This window comes from Scyliorhinus torazame, chromosome 5, assembly GCF_047496885.1.
Source record: "Scyliorhinus torazame isolate Kashiwa2021f chromosome 5, sScyTor2.1, whole genome shotgun sequence".
NCBI classification, from domain to species: Eukaryota; Metazoa; Chordata; class Chondrichthyes; order Carcharhiniformes; family Scyliorhinidae; genus Scyliorhinus; species Scyliorhinus torazame.
The window spans coordinates 325,562,204-325,584,597 of record NC_092711.1 but is presented as its reverse complement, the minus strand read 5'-3'; the positions used below and the strand labels follow the sequence as shown (position 1 = coordinate 325,584,597).

At 53.5% G+C, this 22,394-nt stretch overlaps 1 protein-coding gene across 3 annotated transcripts in view; it reads right to left on the bottom strand.

The window, feature by feature from the left end:
* arhgef6 (Rac/Cdc42 guanine nucleotide exchange factor (GEF) 6) overlaps positions 1 to 22,394 on the bottom strand; it is a 250,702-nt gene that overhangs the window by 116,200 nt on the left and 112,108 nt on the right. For all 3 annotated transcript variants that reach the window (XM_072505979.1, XM_072505977.1, XM_072505978.1), the window contains one exon: positions 1,178 to 1,272. In XM_072505979.1, coding sequence (XP_072362080.1) covers positions 1,178 to 1,272 — 95 coding nt within the window. The remainder of the gene's footprint in view (positions 1 to 1,177; positions 1,273 to 22,394) is intronic.

The following is a 22,394-nucleotide window of genomic DNA, read 5'->3' as shown; positions in this document are numbered from 1 at the left end:
GTAGGGAGGGAGGGAGGGTGTAGGGAGGGAGGGAGGGTGTAGGGAGGGAGGGAGGGTGTAGGGAGGGAGGGAGGGTGTAGGGAGGGAGGGAGGGTGTAGGGAGGGAGGGAGGGAGGGTGTAGGGAGGGAGGGAGGGAGGGTGTAGGGAGGGAGGGAGGGTGTAGGGAGGGAGGGAGGGTGTAGGGAGGGAGGGAGGGTTAGGGAGGGATGGAGGGGTGTAGGGGGGCTGGACGGGTGTGGAGGGAGGGAGGGATGGAGGGAGGGAGGGATGTAGGGAGGGAGGGAGGGGGGGAGGGTGTAGGGAGGGAGGGAGGGTGTAGGGAGGGAGGGTGTAGGGAGGGAGGGAGGGTTAGGGAGGGATGGAGGGGTGTAGGGGGGCTGGACGGGTGTGGAGGGAGGGAGGTAGGGAGGGTTGTAGGGGGGTGGAGGGGTGTAGGGGGGTGGAGGGGTGTAGGGGGGTGGAGGGGTGTAGGGGGGTGGAGGGGTGTAGGGGGGTATGGACGGGTGTCGGGAGGGAGGGGTGTCGGGAGCGAGGGAGGGGTGTCGGGAGCGAGGGAGGGGTGTCGGGAGCGAGGGAGGGGTGTCGGGAGGGAGGGAGGGGTGTAGGGGGATGGACGGGTGAAGGGAGAGAGTGATGGAGGGGTAGGGAGGGAGTGGGGTAGGGAGGGAGTGGGGCAGGGAGGGAGTGGGGCAGGGAGGGAGTGGGGCAGGGAGGGAGTGGGGCAGGGAGGGAGTGGGGCAGGGAGGGAGTGGGGCAGGGAGGGAGTGGGGCAGGGAGGGAGTGGGGCAGGGAGGGAGTGGGGCAGGGAGGGAGTGGGGCAGGGAGGGAGGGACAGGGATGGTGTTCCAGAGGTTAGAGCTCAGACAGCGAAAGGCACAACCAACAGTGAAAATCATGGAGTCACTGCAGGCCCGGATTGGGGGAGGGGGGGAGCTCAGGTATCTTGGAGGGTTGTGGAGCTGGGAGGGGTTTCTGCGATAGGGAGAGGTGATCACAGGGTGGGATTTAAAAAAAAGAGAATGAGAACTTGGTCAGTGAGCACGGGGGGGGGGAAGAGGGGGGAGGGGTTGGTGCAAGTTTGGATAGTTGTCCAATAAGAACCGGATACTGCTTTGCATAATCTCGTTAATTGTGCTAAATAGTTTGCATAAACTCTGGGGAGTAAAAAATACTAACTTGTCATTGGCCTGCAGTGACCGCAGGTACGTGTTGAGTAGGACCTGTAGCTCCTTTGCATAATCCCGTTCATTGTCCAAAATATTCTGTATAACCTTTGGGAAGAAAAACATTTATAAAATGTGAATACACCCACAGCTCATTCATTTTCAACCACAAACAAAACTTCATATCCTTTATCACCTTTCAGAATAAAACTTTATGCCACCTTCCTGTATTCTTACTGACTACAAATTGAGCAAATCACTTAGTGGTCAAACCATGTTATTTTCATTATTATACTTTCGTTTTTTAAAATTCATTTCCGGGATGTGGGTGTGGCTGGTTAGGCCCAGCATTTATTGCCCATCCCTAGTTGCCCTTCAGAACAAAAAACAAAAAACAAAGAAAATTACAGCACAGGAACAGGCCCTTCGGCCCTCCCAGCCTGCGCCGTTCCAGATCCTTTATCTAAACCTGTCGCCTATTTTCCAAGGATCTACTTCCCTCTGTTCCCCGCCCGTTCATATATCTGTCCAGGTGCATCTTAACTGACGCTATCGTGCCCGCCTCTACCACTTCCGCTGGCAAAGCGTTCCAGGCACCCACCACCCTCTGCGTAAAAAGCTTTCCACGCACATATCCCTTAAACTTTCCCCCCCTCACCTTGAAATCATGACCCTTTGTAATTGACACCCCCACTCTTGGAAAAAGCTTGTTGCTATCCACCCTGTCCATACCTCTCATAATTTTGTAGACCTCAATCAGGTTCCCACCTCAATCTCCGTCTTTCCAATGGAAGCAATCCTAATCTACTCAACCTTTCTTCATAGCTAGCACCCTCCATACCAGGCAACATCCTGGTGAACTTCCTCTGCACCCTCTCTAAAGCATCCACATCCTTCTGGTAATGTGGCGACCAGAACAGCACACAGTATTCCAAATGTGGCCTAACCAAAGTCCTATACAACTGTAACATGACCTGCTGACTCTTGTACTCAATACCCCTTCCGATGAAGGAAGAAAGCATGCTGTATGCCTTCTTGACCACTCTATCGACCTGCGTTGCCACCTTCAGGGTACAATGGACCTGAACTCCCAGATCTCTTTGTACATCAATTTTCTCCAGGACTCTTCCATTGACCGTATAGTCCGCTCTTGAAGGTGGTGGTGAGCTGCCTCCTTGAACCGCTGCAGTCCCTGATGTGTAGGTACATCCACAGTGCTGTTAGGAAGAGAGTTCCAGGATGTTGCTCCAACTATAATGAAGGAACGCCGATATATTTCCAAGTCAGGATGGTGAGTGAGTTTGGAGGGGAACCTCCAGGTGATGGGGTTCCCAGGTATCTGCTGCTCGTCTTTCTAGATGGTAATGGTTGTGGGTTTGGAAGGTGCCATCTAAGGAACCTTGGTTTACTTACTGCACTACACGGCTGCTACTGTTCGTCGGTGGTGGAGGGTTTGAATGTTTGTGGAAGGGGGAGCAATCAAGCTGGTAGCTTTGTCCTGGATGGTGTCAAGCTTCTTGAGTGTTGTTGGAGCTGCACTCATCCAGGCAAGTGGAGAGTATTCCATCACACTCCTGACTTGTGCCTTGTAGATGATAGACAGGCTTTGCGGTGTCAGGAGGGGAGTTACTCACTGTAGGATTCCAAGCCTTTGACCTGCCCCGGTAGCCACAGTATTAATGTGGCTGGGTCCAGTTCAGTTTCTGATCAATGGTAACCCCCAGGATGTTGATTGTGGGGGATTCAGCTATGGTGATGCCATTGAATGTTAAGGAGCGATGGTTAGATCCTCTCTTGTAGGAGATGGTCATTGCCTGGCACTTGTGGCAAGAATCTAACTTGCCACTTGTCAGCCCAAGCCTGGATATTGTCCAGGTCTTGCTGCAGTTGGACAGGGACTGCTTCATTATCTGAGTCGTCGCGAATGGTGCTGAACATTGTGCAGTCACCCGCAAACATCCCCACTTCTGACCTTATGATGGAAGGGAGGTCATTGATGAAGCAGCTGAAGATGGTTGGGGCCGAGAACACCACCCTGAGGAACTCCTGCAGTGATGTCCTGGAGCTGAGATGATTGACCTCCAACCACCAGAACCATCTTCCTTTGTGCCGGGTATAACTGCAACCAGCGGAGAGTTTTCCCCCTGATTCCCATTGACTCTAGTTTAGCTAGGGCTCCTTGATGCTATACTTAGTCAAATGCTGCCTTGATGTCGAGGGCAGTCACTCACACCTCACCTCTGGCATTCGGCTCTTTTGTCCATGGTTGAGCCAAGGCTGTAATGAGGTCAGGAGCTGAGTGACCCTGGCGGAACCCAAACTAAGCGTCTGTGAGCAGGTTATTGCTGAGTAAGTGCCGCTGGAGAGCACTGTTAATGACTCCTTCCATCACTTTGCTGATGATGGAGAGCAGACTGATAGGGCGGTAATCGGCTGGGTTGGATTTGTCCTGTTTCTTGTGTACAGGACACACCTGGGCAATTTTCCACATTGCCGGGTAGATGCCAGTGTTATAGCTGTACTGGAACAGCTTGGTTAGGGGTGTAGCAAGTTCTGGAGTCCAAGTCTTCAGTACTGTTGCTGGAATATTGTCAGGGCCCAGAGCCTTTGCAGTATCCAGTCCCTTCAGCCATTTCTGGATGTCAAGTGGAGTGAATCGTGTTGGCTGAAGACTGACATCTGTGATGCTGGGACCTCCGGAGGAGACCGAGATGGATCATCCACTCGGCACTTCTGGCTGAAGACTGTTGTGAATGCCTCAGTCTTGTCTTTTGCATCAGTGAGGATGGGGATATTTGTGGAGCCTCCTCCCGGATCCGGCGAGTTCATTAATTGTCCACAGCCATTCACGGCTGGATGTGGCAGCACTGCAGAGCTTAGATCTGATACGTTTGTTGTGGAATCGCTTGGTTCTGTTACTTGCTGCTTATGCTGTTTGGCACACAAGTAGTCCTGTGTTGTAGCTTCACCAGGTAGACACCTCATTTTTCGGCATGCCTGATGTTGCTCCTGGCACGCTCTCCTGCACTCTTCATTGAACCAAGGTTGATCCCCTGGCTTGGTGGTAACCGTAGAGTGGGGGATATGCCGGGCCACGAGGTTACAGATTGCAGTTGAGTACAATTCTGCTTCTGCTGATGGCCTACAGCGCCTTATGAGTCTTGAGTTGCTGGAAGTCTATCCCATTTAGCACGGTGGTAGTGCCACACAACACTATGGAGGGTATCCTCAATGTGAAAGACAGGACTTTGTCTCCACAAGGACTGTGATGTGGTCACTTCTACCAATACTGTCATGAACAGATGCATCTACCATGCCGCTCTTTATAAGTACCAGTGAGAGCAAATGGGAGAAGATGGAGAATAAAGAAATGGAAATTAGTGAAGGCTTGAGTGTTGGACAGTGAACAAAGAAATGGTCGCCTCCCTAGCAAGAAAGTGGTACGGCAGGTTAAATTGTATGTATGTAAATGCACGGAGTGAACAAAATTGAGGAACTGGAAGCAGAAATTGCTCTGGACATGTGATACAGTAGCATTGACAGAAACATAGCTCAAGCCAGAACAGGACTGGATACTTACTATCCTGGGTTATGCGGTTTGTAGCTGGAACAGGGTGGGTAAAAAGGGAGGTGGTGGAGCAGTCTCACTCACAGATAGTATCAGGGCTCTTGAACGAGATGCAGTTGCTGAATTAGAATCTATATGGTTGGAGGTGAGAAACAGGAAGGGAGCGATGGTCTTGTTTGGTCTTTACTATAGACCTCCAAATAGTGGGGAGGAAGTGGAAGAGAACATTTTTGTCGGCAGATGATGGGAACCTGCAGGGCAAGTAGAGCTGTGATAGATGGGGATTGCAATTACCCAAGGTAGACTGGCAAACGGGTAGAGTGTGGGTCACAGCAGGGGTGAAATTCCTGCAGGGGACCTTTCTGGAACAGTACATTGCCAGTCCTGCCAGGGGGCAAGCTGTGCTGGATCTGGTCCTAGGATATGAGGCAGGGCACGTGGAGAACGTCAGAGTGGGGGAGTCATTGGGAAGCAGTGATCATAATATAATGCGATTCATTAATCAGTTGGAAAAGGATAAAAATCAGTCATGGATTAAGATCCCAGACTGGAAAAGGGCACATTTTAGGGGTCTAAAAGTTGAACTGGAGCAGTTCAATGATTGGAAACCCATTTTGGTGGCTAAAACAGTGGATGAAAACAGGAGACCTTCAAAGGAGATGAATAGGGTGCAAGCTAGGTACATACCCATGAGAAATAAATACGAGGTATCCAAAGCTACAGTACCCTGGATGACAAAGGATTTGATGGTAGTACAGTGGTTAGCACATGGGGATTTTCACAGTAACTTCATTACAATGTTAATGTAAGGCTACGTGTGACACTAATAAAGATTATTAAAAAACTAGGCCCATTCGCCAACCCTGTAGGGGCCTTGTAGAAATGTTGTGCACATCACTTGCAAAATGACCAGACACAAGCCTCAAATTATTGAAGCTGTTCTTGCAGTTTAACAGGATTCAGCATCACAACAGTTACAGCTCAACTGGAACCATTTAATTCATCGTGCGTATACGGATGCTGGCTGTTTAATTATTGACGTGCCCTGTAACAAGAATACATTTCTACGTTGTTTGAAATGGCAATAAAAAAGAAATGAAATGACGTGGGCCAAGAAAAATATGACGCGAGCTGGATTATACGTGCCCATCTCCAGAAACTGTGCCCTGCGCAATTGCAAGATGTCAGATTACTGATCAAGTGGGTGCCTTTATCAAATGTTGGTGCGACACTGTTTTCGACTGAAGCAGCAGCTTGAGCTTTATAAAGCTGGCAGCGCAGAGAGATTGTGGCTAAACTGTTACACTCAGCTCCTGATTGGCCCTAAACATGATCAGTCTGCAGTCCTGGCACTGAGGTTGAACTCTCGGTGGGGGAATGCGAGGGAAGGGGACACCTGGCTTTACCATCGCTCAGTTCCTGTAATATTCCTTCTCTGTTCCGTTACCACCATCACCCCCAAACGCAGTTAGAAACAAACGTCGCCCCTCGTGTGGAAATGACGCTTTATTTTAAAAGTTGGTATTATTGCTTGGGAGACTGGCTGAAGGATACCAGACACTCACAAGCTGTTCTAAGAATATCTACAGATTTAAACACACAAAGAGCAAGTGAGCGCAGTGTGACATTCTGCCACTGCTGATAAGTGAGTGCCAGACTCTGAAACCCTGCCTCGAACATGACAACTTCATTTACAACCAAGATGTTGGACATTGAGATTTCCATTTAACGCCATTCAATTAGAAAAAGATAAACTGGATACATTTCAAATCTCCAACTAAGGTCTGCTATTATTGTGTTTCATGTTTCCTACATTAGAACCCTGACTAAATGTTAAAACCCGATTGGCTGGGAAGAGCTTGGAGATGTGCAGGGGTAGTGAAAAGCAGAATATAAAAGCTAGCCTCTCTCGTTTACAATTTCCAACCAGACCAGCCACTTTGACAACACAGAGGGTAGAAAAGTAAACAGCCTCGTGTCTAAAATTAATCGCTCAGCTGAGCTGGAGGCCTCCGTTATTGCATGGTGGAGAGATGCAGGCGCTGGACGCGGCAGGCACAGTAAGAAGTCTTACAATTGCAGGTTAAAGTCCAACTGGTGAAGGAGCTACACTCCGAAAGCGACTGATTCCAAATAAACCTGCTGAACTTTAACTTGGTGCTGTAAGACTTCTTTGTTATTCCACTGTGTGAAGAGAATTATTACAATACAGATATCAGGAACAACTTCAGGCAGTCCCAATGTGCTTCACGCCAATGAAATGCTTAGTGTTGTCGCTGTTATAACATTGGATTGGATTTGTTTATTGTCACGTGTACCGAGGTACAGTGAAAAATATTTTTCTGCGAGCAGCTCAACAGATCATTAAGTACATGACAGAAAATAAAATAAAAATACACAATAGGGAAACACAAGGTACACAATGTAAATACATAGACATCGGCATCGGGTGAAGCAGACAGGGTATAGTGTTAATCAGGTCAGTCCATAAGAGGGTTGTTTAGGAGTCTGGTAACAGCGGGGAAGCTGTTTTTGAGTCTGTTTGTGTGTGTTCTCAAACTTTTTATCTGTTGCCCGATGGAAGAAGTTGGACGAGTGAGTAAGCCGGGTGGGAGGGATCTTTGATTATGCTGTCCGCTTTCCCCAGGCAGTGGGAGGTGTAGATGGAGTCAATGGATGGGAGGCAGGTTCGTGTGATGGACTGGGCGGTGTTCATGACTCTCTGAACTTTCTTGTGGTCTTGGGCCGAGCAGTTGCCATACCAGGCTGTGATGCAGCCCGATAGGATGCTTTCTATGGTGCATGTGTCAAAGTTGGTAACAGTTAATGTGGACATGCCAAATTTCCTTAGTTTCCTGAGGAAGTATAGGCGCTGTTGTGCTTTCTTGGTGGTAGCGTCGACGTGGGTGGACCAGGACAGATTTTGTGCACCCCTCGGAATTTGAAGCTGTCGACCATCTCCACCTCGGCCCCGTTGATGCTGACAGGGGTGTGTACAGTACTTTGCTTCCTGAAGTCAATGACCAGCTCTTTAGTTTTGCTGGCATTGAGGGAGAGATTGTTGTCGCTGTACCACTCCACTAGGTTCTCTATCTCCCTCCTGTATTCCTTGATATTCGAGATCCAGCCCACTATGGTCGTGTCGTCAGCAAACGTATAGATGGAATTGGAACCAAATTTTGCCGCGCAGTCGTCTGTACAGGGAGTATAGTAGGGGGCTAAGTACGCAGCCTTGCGGGCCCCGGTATTGAGTACTATTTTGGAGGAAGTGTTGTTTATTCTTACCGATTGTGGTCTGTGGGTCAGAAAGTCGAGGATCCAGTTGCAGATTGAGGAGCCAAGTCCTAGGTTTTGGAGCTTTGATATGAGCTTGGCTGGGATTATGGTGTTGAAGGCGGAGCTGTAGTCAATAAATAGGAGTCTGATGTAAGAGTCTTTGTTGTCAAGACGCTCTAGGGATGAGTTTAGGGCCAGGGAAATGGCGTCTGCTGTGGACTGGTTGTGATCATACGCAAATTGCTGTGGATCAAGGCGTTTTCTGGGAGTATGGAGTTGATGCGCTTCATGACCAACCTCTTGAAGCACTTCATTACGCCTGATATCTGGGCCCCCGGACGGTAGTCATTGTCAGGTTCTTCTTTTGCACCGGTGGGATGGTGGTCTTCTTGAAGCAGGTGGGGACCTCGGAGCGGAGTAAAGACAGGTTAAAGATGTCCGCAAACATCTGCCAGCTGGTCCGTGCAGGCTCTGAGTGCACGACCAGGGATCCCGTCCAGGCCCGTCGCCTTCCGAGGGTTCACTTTTAGGAAAGCCGATCTGACTTTGGAAGCTGTGATGGCGTGTGTGTGATATGGGCTGTTGGGGCACTCGACAGCGGACCGTTGGTTTCCTGCTCGAACTGAGCATAGAATGCATTGAGTTCAGCAGGGAAGGGTGCGCTGCTGCTGGAGATACTGCTCGGCTTCGCTTTGTAGTCCGTTATGTTGTTTAGGCCTTGCCACAACCGACGCGAGTCTGTAACGCTCGTCTGTGACTCCAGCTTAGTCTGATATTCCCTCTTGGCATCTTGGATGGCTTTGCGGAGGTCGTACCTGGATTTCTTGTATAGGTCAGGGTCGTCTGACTTGAACGCCTCAGATCTGTCCTTCAGTAGGGAGTCAATCTCACGATTGAGCCATGGTTTCCGGTTGGGGAACGCACGTACTGCTTTCTTTGGCACGCAGTCGTCCACACATTTGCTGATGAAGTCTGTGACGGTGGGGGCATACTCATTTAAGTTTAAAAAAGGAGGTAGGCAGAAAGCGGGTAATTATGGGCCAGTGAGCTTAACTTCGGTAGTAGGGAAGATGCTGGAATCTATCATCAAGGAAGAAATTGCGAGGCATCTGGATGGAAATTGTCCCATTGGGCAGACGCAGCATGGGTTCATAAAGGGCAGGTCGTGCCTCACTAATTTAGTGGAATTTTTTGAGGACATTACCAGTGCAGTAGATAACGGGGAGCCAATGGATGTGGTATATCTGGATTTCCAGAAAGCCTTTGACAAGGTGCCACACAAAAGGTTACTGCATAAGATAAAGATGCATGGCATTAAGGGTAAAGTAGTAGCATGGATAGAGGATTGGTTAATTAATAGAAAGCAAAGAGTGAGGATTAATGGGTGTTTCTCTGGTTGGCAATCAGTAGCTAGTGGTGTCCCTCAGGGATCAGTGTTGGGCCCACAACTGTTCACAATTTACATAGATGATTTGGAGTTGGGGACCAAGGGCAATGTGTCCAAGTTTGCAGACGACACTAAGATAAGTGGTAAAGCAAAAAGTGCAGAGGATACTGGAAGTCTGCAGAGGGATTTGGATAGGCGAAGTGAATGGGCTAGGGTCTGGCAGATGGAATACAATGTTGACAAATGTGAGATTATCCATTTTGGTAGGAATAACAGCAAAAGGGATTATTTAAATGATAAAATATTAAAACATGCTGCTGTGCAGAGAGACCTGGGTGTGCTAGTGCATGAGTCGCAAAAAGTTGGTTTACAGGTGCAACAGGTGATTAAGAAGGCAAATGGAATTTTGTCCTTCATTGCTAGAGGGATGGAGTTTAAGACTAGGGAGGTTATGCTGCAATTGTATAAGGTGTTAGTGAGGCCACACCTGGAATAGTGTTCAGTTTTGGTCTCCTTACTTGAGAAAGGACGTACTGGCACTGGAGGGTGTGCAGAGGAGATTCATTAGGTTAATCCTAGAGTTTAAGGGGTTGGATTACGAGGAGAGGTTGAGTAGACTGGGATTGTACTCGTTGGAATTTAGAAGGATGAGGGGGGATCTTATAGAAACATATAAGATTATGAAGGGAATAGATTGGATAGATGCGGGCAGGTTGTTTCCACTGGCGGGTGAAAGCAGAACTAGGGGGGCATAGCCTCAAAATAAGGGGAAGTAGATTTAGGACTGAGTTTAGGAGGAACTTCTTCACCCAAAGGGTTGTGAATCTATGGAATTCCTTGCCCAGTGAAGCAGTAGAAGCTCCTTCATTAAATGTTTTTAAGATAAAGATAGATAGTTTTTTGAAGAATAAAGGGATTAAGGGTTATGGTGTTCGGGCCGGAAAGTGGAGCTGAGTCCACAAAAGATCAGCCATGATCTCACTGAATGGTGGAGCAGGCTCGAGGGGCCAGATGGCCTAGCTCCTAGTTCTTATTATGTTCTAAGTTGGTCGCTGAGTTCTTAAACATGGACCAGTCACGTTGGAGCTCTTTGGTTTCCTTGGACCAACACAGAAAACACTGCAACCAAATTGCACACAGGAAGCTCCCATACACGGAAATTTTTGTGATGTTGGTTGAAGGATAAATATTGGTTGGGCCACCAGGGGGAACTCACCTTCTGCTCTTTGAAATAGTGCCACAGTGAGCAGGTGCATGTTTCACCCGAAAGACGCCACCTGCGACAGTGCAGCTTTCCCGCAGTGCTGCAGGAGGCGGCTCAGCCACAATCTGAAGGTTGAGGAAACTGGGTCCACGGGACATAGCCTAGAAATTAGAGCCAGACCTTTGTGAAATGAAGAAAGTCCTCTACACCCACACACACACACCTACACACCCACGCGCACACACCCACACATACACCCACCTACACACACACACACACACAGACACACACACAGTGGCAGGAGTTTGGAATTATCTTTTGCAAATTGGAACTTGATCAATTGCTTATTTTAAATCAGAGACGGAGAGATTTTTTAAAAACGAAGGCATTAAGAGATATGGGGAAAAGGTGGGCTTGGTCACAGGTCAGCCATATTCTCATTGAATAGCAAGACAGGCTGATGGGCCGAATGGCCTCCACCTGCTCCCATTCAAATCTTGGTGCTGACGTCTCTGCAGAGGGTTGGAACCCAGTGCCTTCTGTTTCATGGTAGCACATTTGCTTCACAGCTCCAGGGTCCCAGGTTCGATTCCCCGCTGGGTCACTGTCTGTGCGGAGTCTGCACATCCTCCCCTTGTGTGCGTGGGTTTCCTCCGGGTGCTCCGGTTTCCTCCCACAGTCCAAAGATGTGCAGGTTAGTGGACTGGCCGTGTTAAATTGCCCTTAGTGTCCAAAAGGTTGAGTGGGGTTACTGGGTTACGGGGATAGGGTGGAGGCGGCCGGTGCAGACTCGATGGGCCAAATGGCCTCCTTCTGCACTGCAAATTCTATGTTCTATTGCAGTGTTAATGTAAGCCTACTTGTGACAACAAAGATTATTATTATTAAGGCAAGAGCACGATCGAAGGTGTGGTTATCACTCCACATGGATCACTAACGAGAGATCCTTCATCAAATCACGATCATTGGTGTCAGGATTCACAGAGCACAGCACGCAGGTTACGAAATGCATTCAGAGAGAAAGCTAGGGACAATAAGGGGGCTTGAAGGCTGAGATGAAGAGGAATTTATTCACCCAGAGGGTAAGGAATCTTTGGAATCCTCTGCCCCGGGGGCTGTGGAAGCTCGATGAGTCAGCGTGTTCAAGTCTGAAATCAATAGATTTCTGGATACTAATGAGAAAGGGAGGTGGGTGTTCCGATCCCAGTTGATGTTATAACTGGACGTCAAGGATCCAGAATGTACCTTGGTTCAATAGACTGTAACTTTTACTGCATTTTTTTAACATGAGTTACTAAGTGCCTCTTAAGCTACAATGGTCTCAATAACACACAGTCCCTTTTTTTTTCATTACCCAAAACCAAATCCAACGTGGCCTCGCCTCTTGTTGGCCTGTCAACATATTGTGTCAGGAAACCCTCCTGCACACACTGTACAAAAAACAACCCATCTAATGTACTCGAACTATATCTTTTCCAGTCAATATTTGGAAAGTTAAAGTCTCCCATAATAACTACCCTGTTACTTTCGCTCTTATCCAGGATCATCCTCGCCATCCTTTCCTCTACATCCCTAGAACTATTTGGAGGCCTATAGAAAACTCCCAACAGGGTGACCTCTCCTTTCCTGTTTCTAACCTCAGCCCATACTACCTCGGAAGAAGAGTCCCCATCTAGCATCCTCTCCGCCACCGTAATACTGCTCTTGACTAGCAGCGCCACACCTCCCCCTCTTTTGCCTCCTTCTCTGAACTTACTAAAACACCTAAACCCCAGAACCTGCAACATCCATTCCTGTCCCTGCTCTATCCAGGTTTATTCTGGTTTTGGTTAATATGCACCCACACACAAATGGCCGCAAGAGGGTGCTATTACAGAACACATGGTCACTATTTCTAAGAAGGGAAGGGGAATTAATCGGGGTGCCCTGCACAATATTTAGCCTTCAAACAACATGGTGTCATGGTAGCACAATGGTTAGCACTGCTGCTTCACAGCTCCAGTGACCCGGGTTCAATTCCTCCCTCGGGTGACTGCCTGTGGGGAGTTTGCACTTCCTCCCCATGTCTGCGTGGGTTTTCTCCGGGTGCTCTGGTTTCCTCCCATGGTCCAAAGATGTGCACGTTAGGTGGATTGGCCATGATAAATTGCCCCTTAGTGTCCAAAAGGTTAGGTTGGGTTACGGGGATGGGTGGGGGTGTGGGATTAGGTGGGGTGCTCTTTCCAAGAGCCGGTGCAGACTCAATGGGCCGAATGGCCTCCTTCTGTGGTGTAGATTCTGTGATTCGATGACACAAAATAGATCATCTGGTCTCGGGGCTACACAATAGCACAGTGGTTAGCACTGTTGCTTCACAGCGCCATGGTCCCAGGTTCAATACCCGGCTTGGGTCACTGTCTGTGCGGAGTCTGCACGTTCTCCCTGTGTCTGTGTGGGTTTCCTCTGGGTGCTCCGGGTTCCTCCCACATGTCCCGAAAGATGTGCTTGTTAGGTAAATTGGACATTCTGAATTCTCCCTCCGTGTACCCAAAAAGGCACCGGAACGTGGTGATAAGGGGATTTTCACAGTAACTTCACTGCAGTGTTAATGTTAATGTGTTACTTGTGACAATAAAGATAATTATTATTATTTCTGTTGGTGGGAGCTTGCTGTGCAGAAATTGGTTGCTAAGGTTCCTACGTTACAATAGTGAGTACAATTTGAAAAGTATTTAATTGGCTGGAAAGCACACTGGCAAGCCCTGCGCCTTTACAGGGCTGGTTTAGCACAGTAGGCTAAACAGCTGGCTTGTAATGTAGAACAATGGCAGCAGAGCGGGTTCAATTCCCGTACCGGACTCCCCGAACAGGAGCCAGAATGTGCCGACTAGGGATTCTCACCGTAACTTCATTGAAGCCTACTTGTGACAAAAAAGCGATTATCATTATTATTAAGTCTGTGGAGCCAGTCACTCTCAGCAAAAGCTGAAGTGTGGGAACTACAACACCCAGAATGCACTGCGCGCACGGCGCGCCTGCGCACCGGGCTAACCCGGCGGAGGGCGGGTGAAAGGTCACACTGGTTGGTGGGATCGAGCGCGGGGGTGAGAGGGGCCCGGGCCCGCTGGGCGGACTGACTGCCATGGTGGCCACTGACAGGGCGGAATAAGGGGTTTTGATTCACCCCCGGGGGGGCCATGTTTGTGCAGGAGGAGAAGATCTTCGCCGGGAAGGTGCTGAAGCTCCACATCTGCACCATGGAGGGGGCCGAGTCCACACAGTCCCTTTTAACCACACAGGTTGACTGTGGTAAGACACACTTTCTGCTCTGAACCCAAGTGAATATCTGAAGATTTCTCCTCAAAATCCTCCCCACGATGAGAGATTCCAAACTCCACACCTAAAAAGAAACACTTTAAAATCTTCTTTCACAACAAAGCTTTTCCTCAGCGGTTTGCATTACAAATCCATTCCAGTGTTTCAAAACTACTCTTTCAAATAAAGCTTCTGCTCCACTTTTCTTTCCAATTAAGGGGCAATTTAGCGTGGCCAATCCACCTACCCTGCACATCTTTAGGTTGTGGGGGTGAGACCCACGCAGACACGGGGAGAATGTGCAAACTCCACATGGACAGTGACCCGGAAACGGGACCGAACTTGGGTGTGCCAATGTGCCGCCCGAACTACTCCACTTTTAAAAAGGAATCCAACATCCAGGTTTTACAACTCCCCTTCAGAATTTTGCTGTTGCACCAATTGTTCACAATTCCTTTAACTATCGATTCCCAGACTGTATTAAGGTGGCATAAAATGTTTAATTTACCTCTGAAGTCTGTTTTCCCACTTTAACTCTGGTTACTGTAGCTGTCTCTTCAACTCAGCCTTCTTTTCAGCTCTGCCTGTCTTTACTGACACGTTCTCCATTCTAGCACTTCTATCCACAGGCTTCTTGAAAACTTCTCTTCGCTTGATTAATAAGAGGATCAAGGGTTATGGGCAGAAGGCAGGGGAATGAAGATGAGAAAAATATCAGCCCTGATTGAATGGCAGAGCAGACTCAATGGGCTGAGTGGCCTAATTCTGCTCCTATGTCTTATGGGCTTATCTTATGGCTTCTTTAGTTTCCACAATCAGATGGACTTTACCTATCTGCATTTGTTTTCTTAACCATTGGTATGGCTTTTCTCATAGCTAAGGTGAGAGAGATGGTCCCTCTCTAGCTTTCTAAACCAACTGCAGCTAAAAACATTCAGCTAAAAAACTAAACTCAAAAGCCTTCCTACCTTAAAAGAGCCCCCCAGTTGCTAAGCAACAACCGCATGGTTCTGCTCGCTTTTATTGATACCTCACGCCGTAACCCTCGCCAAACACAACAGAAGCAGACTTGAAACTCAGCCAACCTTCACACATCAAAACACTTTGTCCATCATGAATCTAACTACAGGTTTTACCCTTTCAGACACAAACATTAAACTAAAGCCCCTTAAAACTACAACTTATTTCTACAAATAGAAATCCCGTAAAGCAACCTAAGTGGGATTATCTGTTCCAAGACGCCCGGAATGCGTTCCTCAGTGGAACAGAGTATTGGGCGTCGGAGGGATGCCACGACCCCCGCAGGACGCATGAGCGAGGTCCACGATGTGTGCCAACGGGGAGGGGGGGGGGGGGGGCTGTAAATAAATGCAAATGTGTTTGAAAGAACATAGTCTCCCAAAGAGAGAATCCCGCCCCTTTGTTTTCCTAAATGACATTGAGGTCGATGATGACCAGCCATAATCGCTCTGACCGGCCGAGTAGCCTGGATGGGACCGATAGCCGCCTCCTGTCCAATCTTGCAAAGGGACAGAAATAAATAAACAGCACATCATTTTTGCAAGATCAGTGAGAGATAATCAAGACACATCATCCAATATTGTCACCCATCAGGAAACCAGTGATTTATTTTAAGTGCGTAATCAAAAGAAATAGTTTTTTTCCATGAAAGATTATTTTAAAATCTCAGTTGTTTGTTGCTTCACAGAGGGTTAGCAGCCTTTGTTCTCAGGCAAACAAAGTCAGCTCCTGCAAAGTGCATTGTGTAAATGGCAAAGTTTCCTGTTTCGCAGATGTTAATGCAGGTTCGGCCCTGAAAACTGCTTCGAACAATTCAACTCAACGGCCTAAACTGTTCCGAAACATTCGAAGGAGGAAAGCCAGAGACCGTCCCATCCACAGACAGTGCGAGTTACAGACACTGCCGACACTCCCGGTCACACAGGTGGGCACTGCCGACACTCCTGGTCACAGGTTGGCACTGCCGACGCTCCCGGTCACAGGTGGGCACTGTCGACGCTCCCGGTCACAGGTGGGCACTGCCGATGCTCCCGGTCACACAGATGAACACTGCAGACGCTCCCAGTCACACAGGTGAACACTGCGGACGCTCCCAGTCACACAGGTGAACACTGCAGACGCTCCCAGTCACACAGGTGAACACTGCGGACGCTCCCAGTCACACAGGTGAACACTGCAGACGCTCCCAGTCACACAGGTGAACACTGCGGACGCTCCCGGTCACAGGTGAACACTGCCGATGCTCCCGGTCACACAAATGAACACTGCAGACGCTTCCAGTCACACAGGTGAACACTGCGGACGCTCCCGGTCACAGGTGAACACTGCCGATGCTCCCGGTCACACAGATGAACACTGCAGACGCTCCCAGTCACACAGGTGAACACTGCGGACGCTCCCGGTCACAGGTGAGCACTGCGGACGCTCCAGGTCACAGGTGGGCACTGCAGACGCTCCCAGTCACACAGGCGAACACTGCAGACGCTCCCGGTCACACAGGTGAACACTGCAGACGCTCCCGGTCACACAGGTGAACACTGCAGACGCTCCCGGTCACACAGGTGAACACTGCAGACGCTCCCGGTCTCACAGGTGGGCACTGCCGACGCTCCCAGTCACAGGTGGGCACTGCCGACGCTCCCGGTCACAGGTGGGCACTGCCGACGCTCCCGGTTACACAGGTGGGCACTGCCGACGCTCCCGGTCACACAGGTGAACACTGCCGACGCTCCCAGTCACAGGTGAACACTGCTGACGCTCCCAGTCACAGGTGAACACTGCCGACGCTCCCAGTCACAGGTGAACACTGCCGACGCTCCCGGTCACAGGTAGGCACTGCCGACACTCCCGGTCACACAGGTGAACACTGCCAACGCGCCCGGTCACAGGTAGGCACTGCCGACACTCCCGGTCACACAGGTGAACACTGCCAACGCTCTCGGTCACAGGTGAACACTGCCGACACTCCCGGTCACAGGTGAACACTGCAGACGCTCCCGGTCTCACGGTGGGCACTGCCGACGCTCCCGGTCACAGGTGGGCACTGCCGACGCTCCCGGTCACAGGTGGGCACTGCCGACGCTCCCGGTTACACAGGTGGGCACTGCCGACGCTCCCGGTCACACAGGTGAACACTGCCGATGCTCCCAGTCACAGGTGAACACTGCTGACGCTCCCAGTCACAGGTGAACACTGCCGACGCTCCCGGTCACAGGTAGGCACTGCCGACACTCCCGGTCACACAGGTGAACACTGCCAACGCGCCCGGTCACAGGTAGGCACTGCCGACACTCCCGGTCACACAGGTGAACACTGCCAACGCTCTCGGTCACAGGTGAACACTGCCGACACTCCCGGTCACAGGTGGGCACTGCTGACGCTCCCGGTCACACAGGTGAACACTGCCGACACTCCCGGTCACAGGTGGTCATTGCTTTCGCTCCCGGTCTCACAGGTGAACACTGCCGACGCTCCCGGTCTCACAGGTGAACACTGCCAACGCTCTCGGTCACAGGTGAACACTGCCGACGCCCCCGGTCACCGGTGGGCACTGCCGACGCTCCCGGTCACAGGTGAACACTGCCGACGCTCCCGGTCACAGGTGAACACTGCCGACGCTCCCGGTCACAGGTGAGCACTGCCGACGCTCCCGGTCACAGGTGAACACTGCCGACGCTCCCAGTCACAGGTGAACACTGCCAACGCTCTCGGTCTCACAGGTGAACACTGCCGACACTCCGGGTCACAGGTGGGCACTGCCGACGCTCCCGGTCACAGGTGAACACTGCCGACGCTCCCGGTCACAGGTGGGCACTGCCGACGCTCCCGGTCTCACAGGTGGGCACTGCCGCGCTCCCGGTCACAGGTGGGCACTGCCAACGCTCCCGGTCACAGGTGGGCACTGCCAACGCTCCCGGTCACAGGTGGGCACTGCCAACGCTCCCGGTCACACAGGTGAACACTGCCGACGCTCCCGGTCACAGGTGGGCACTGCCAACTCTCTCGGTCACAGGTGGGCACTGCCGACGCTCCAGATCACAGGTGGGAACTGTCGAGGCTCCCGGTCATACAGGTGAGCACTGCCGACGCTCCCGGTCACACAGGTGAACACTGCCGACGCTCCCGGTCACAGGTAAGCACTGCCGACGCTCCCGATCACAGATGAGCAATGCCGACGCTCCCGGTCTCACAGGTGGGCACTGCCGACGCTCCCGGTCTCACAGGTGGGCACTGCCGACGCACCCGGTCTCACAGGTGGGCACTGCCGACGCTCCCGGTCACAGGTGGGCACTGCCGACGCTCCTGGTCTCACAGGTGGGCACTGCTGACGCTCCCGGTCACAGGTGGGCACTGCCAACGCTCGGTCACAGGTGGGCACTGCAAACGCTCCCGGTCACAGATGGGCACTGCCGACGCTCCCGGTCACACAGGTGAACACTGCCGGCGCTCCCGGTCACAGGTGGGAACTGTCGAGGCTCCCGGTCACAGGAGGGCACTGCCAACGCTCCCGGTCACAGGTGGGCACTGCCGACGCTCCCGGTCACACAGGTGAGCACTGCCGACGCTCCCGGTCACAGGTGAACACTGCCGACGCTCCCGGTCACAGGTGAGCACTGCCGACGCTCCCGGTCACAGGTGGGCACTGCTGATGCTCCCGGTCACACAGGTGAACACTGCCGACGCTCCCGGTCACAGGTGGTCATTGCTTTCGCTCCCGGTCTCACAGGTGAACACTGCCGACGCTCCCGGTCACAGGTGAACACTGCCGACACCCCCGGTCACCGGTGGGCACTGCCGACGCTCCCGGTCACAGGTGAGCACTGCCGACGCTCCCGGTCACAGGTGAACACTGCCAACGCTCCCGGTCACAGGTGAACACTGCCGACGCTCCCAGTCACAGGTGAACACTGCCAACGCTCTCGGTCTCACAGGTGAACACTGCCGACACTCCGGGTCACAAGTGGGCACTGCCGACGCTCCCGGTCACGGGTGAACACTGCCGACGCTCCCGGTCACAGGTGGGCACTGCCGACGCTCCCGGTCTCACAGGTGGGCACTGCCGCGCTCCCGGTCACAGGTGGGCACTGCTGACGCTCCCAGTCACAGGTGGGCACTGCCAACGCTCCCGGTCACAGGTGGGCACTGCCAACGCTCCCGGTCACAGGTGGGCACTGCCAACGCTCCCGGTCACAAGGTGGGCACTGCCGACGCGCCCGGTCACACAGGTGAACACTGCCGACGCTGCCGGTCACACAGGTGGGCACTGCCAACGCTCCCGGTCACACAGGTGGGCACTGCCAACGCTCCCGGTCACAGGCGAACACTGCTGACGCTCCCAGTCACAGGTGAACACTGCCGACGCTGCCAGTCACAGGTGAACACTGCCGACGCTCCCGGTCACAGGTAGGCACTGCCGACGCTCCCAGTCACACAGGTGAACACTGCCAACGCGCCCGGTCACAGGTAGGCACTGCCGACACTCCCGATCACACAGGTGAACACTGCCAACGCTCTCGGTCACAGGTGAACACTGCCGACACTCCCGGTCACAGGTGGGCACTGCTGACGCTCCCGGTCACACAGGTGAACACTGCCGACACTCCCGGTCACAGGTGGTCATTGCTTTCGCTCCCGGTCTCACAGGTGAACACTGCCGACGCTCCCGGTCTCACAGGTGAACACTGCCAACGCTCTCGGTCACAGGTGAACACTGCCGACACCCCCGGTCACCGGTGGGCACTGCCGACGCTCCCGGTCACAGGTGAACACTGCCGACGCTCCCGGTCACAGGTGAACACTGCCGACGCTCCCGGTCACAGGTGAGCACTGCCGACGCTCCCGGTCACAGGTGGGCACTGCCGACGCTCCCGGTCTCACTGGTGGGCACTGCCGCGCTCCCGGTCACAGGTGTGCACTGCTGACGCTCCCGGTCACAGGTGGGCACTGCCGACGCGCCCGGTCACACAGGTGAACACTGCCGACGCTGCCGGTCACACAGGTGGGCACTGCCAACGCTCCCGGTCACACAGGTGGGCACTGCCAACGCTCCCGGTCACACAGGTGGGCACTGCCAACGCTCCCGGTCACACAGGTGAACACTGCCGACGCTCCCGGTCACAGGTGGGCACTGCCAACTCTCTCGGTCACAGGTGGGCACTGCCGACGCTCTCGGGAATACAGGTGAACACTGCCGACGCTCCCGATCACAGGTGGGAACTGTCGAGGCTCCCGGTCACAGGAGGACACTGCCGACGCTCCCGGTCATACAGGTGAGCACTGCCGACGCTCCCGGTCACACAGGTGAACACTGCCGACGCTCCCGGTCACAGGTAAGCACTGTCGACGCTCCCGGTCACAGATGAGCACTGCCGACGCTCCCGGTCTCACAGGTGGGCACTGCCGACGCTCCCGGTCTCACAGGTGGGCACTGCCGACGCTCCCGGTCTCACAGCTGGGCACTGCCGACGCTCCCGGTCACAGGTGGGCACTGCCGACGCTCCTGGTCTCACAGGTGGGCACTGCCAACGCTCCCGGTCACAGGTGGGCACTGCTGACGCTCCCGGTCACAGGTGGGCACTGCCAACGCTCTCGGTCACAGGTGGGCACTGCAAACGCTCCCGGTCACAGGTGGGCACTGCCGACGCTCCCGGTCACACAGGTGAACACTGCCGGCGCTCCCGGTCACAGGTGGGAACTGTCGAGGCTCCCGGTCACAGAAGGGCACTGCCAACGCTCCCGGTCACAGGTGGGCACTGCCAACGCTCCCGGTCACACAGGTGAGCACTGCCGACGCTCCCGGTCACAGGTGAACACTGCCGACGCTCCCGGTCACAGGTGAGCACTGCCGACGCTCCCGGTCACAGGTGGGCACTGCTGACGCTCCCGGTCACACAGGTGAACACTGCCGACGCTCCCGGTCACAGGTGGTCATTGCTTTCGCTCCCGGGCTCACAGGTGAACACTGCCGACGCTCCCGGTCACAGGTGAACACTGCCGACACCCCCGGTCACCGGTGGGCACTGCCGACGCTCCCGGTCACAGGTGAACACTGCCGACGCTTCCGGTCACAGGTGAGCACTGCCGACGCTCCCGGTCACAGGTGAGCACTGCCGACGCTCCCGGTCACAGGTGAGCACTGCCGACGCTCCCGGTCACAGGTGAACACTGCCGACGCTCCAGGTCACAGGTGAGCACTGCCGACGCTCCCGGTCACAGGTGAACACTGCCAACGCTCTCGGTCTCACAGGTGAACACTGCCGACACTCCGGGTCACAGGTGGGCACTGCCGACGCTCCCGGTCACAGGTGGGCACTGCCAATGCTCCCGATCACAGGTGGGCACTGCCAACGCTCCGGGTCACAGGTGAACACTGCCGACGCTCCCGGTCACAGGTGAACACTGCCGACGCTCCCGGTCACAGGTGGGCACTGCCGACGCTCCCGGTCTCACAGGTGGGCACTGCCGACGCTCCCGGTCTCACAGGTGGGCACTGCCGCGCTCCCGGTCACAGGTGGGCACTGCTGACGCTCCCGGTCACAGGTGGGCACTGCCAACGCTCCCGGTCACAGGTGGGCACTGCCAACGCTCCCGGTCACACAGGTGAACACTGCCGACGCTGCCGGTCACACAGATGGGCACTGCCAACGCTCCCGGTCACACAGGTGGGCACTGCCAACGCTCCCGGTCACACAGGTGAACACTGCCGACGCTCCCGGTCACAGGTGGGCACTGCCAACTCTCTCGGTCACAGGTGGGCACTGCCGACGCTCTCGGGAATACAGGTGAACACTGCCGACGCTCCCGATCACAGGTGGGAACTGTCGAGGCTCCCGGTCACAGGAGGGCACTGCCGACGCTCCCGGTCATACAGGTGAGCACTGCCGATGCTCGCGGTCACACAGGTGAACACTGCCGACGCTCCCGGTCACAGGTAAGCACTGCCGACGCTCCCGGTCACAGATGAGCACTGCCGACGCTCCCGGTCTCACAGGTGGGCACTGCTGACGCTCCCGGTCTCACAGGTGGGCACTGCCGACGCTCCCGGTCACAGGTGGGCACTGCCGACGCTCCTGGTCTCACAGGTGGGCACTGCCAACGCTCCCAGTCACAGGTGGGCACTGCTGACGCTCCCGGTCACAGGTGGGCACTGCCAACGCTCTCGGTCACAGGTGGGCACTGCAAACGCTCCCGGTCACAGGTGGGCACTGCCGACGCTCCCGGTCACACAGGTGAACACTGCCGGCGCTCCCGGTCACAGGTGGGAACTGTCGAGGCTCCCGGTCACACGAGGGCACTGCCAACGCTCCCGGTCACAGGTGGGCACTGCCGACGCTCCCGGTCACACAGGTGATCACTGCCGACGCTCCCGGTCACAGGTGAACACTGTCGACGCTCCCGGTCACAGGTGAGCACTGCCGACGCTCCAGGTCACAGGTGGGCACTGCTGACGCTCCCGGTCACACAGGTGAACACTGCCGACA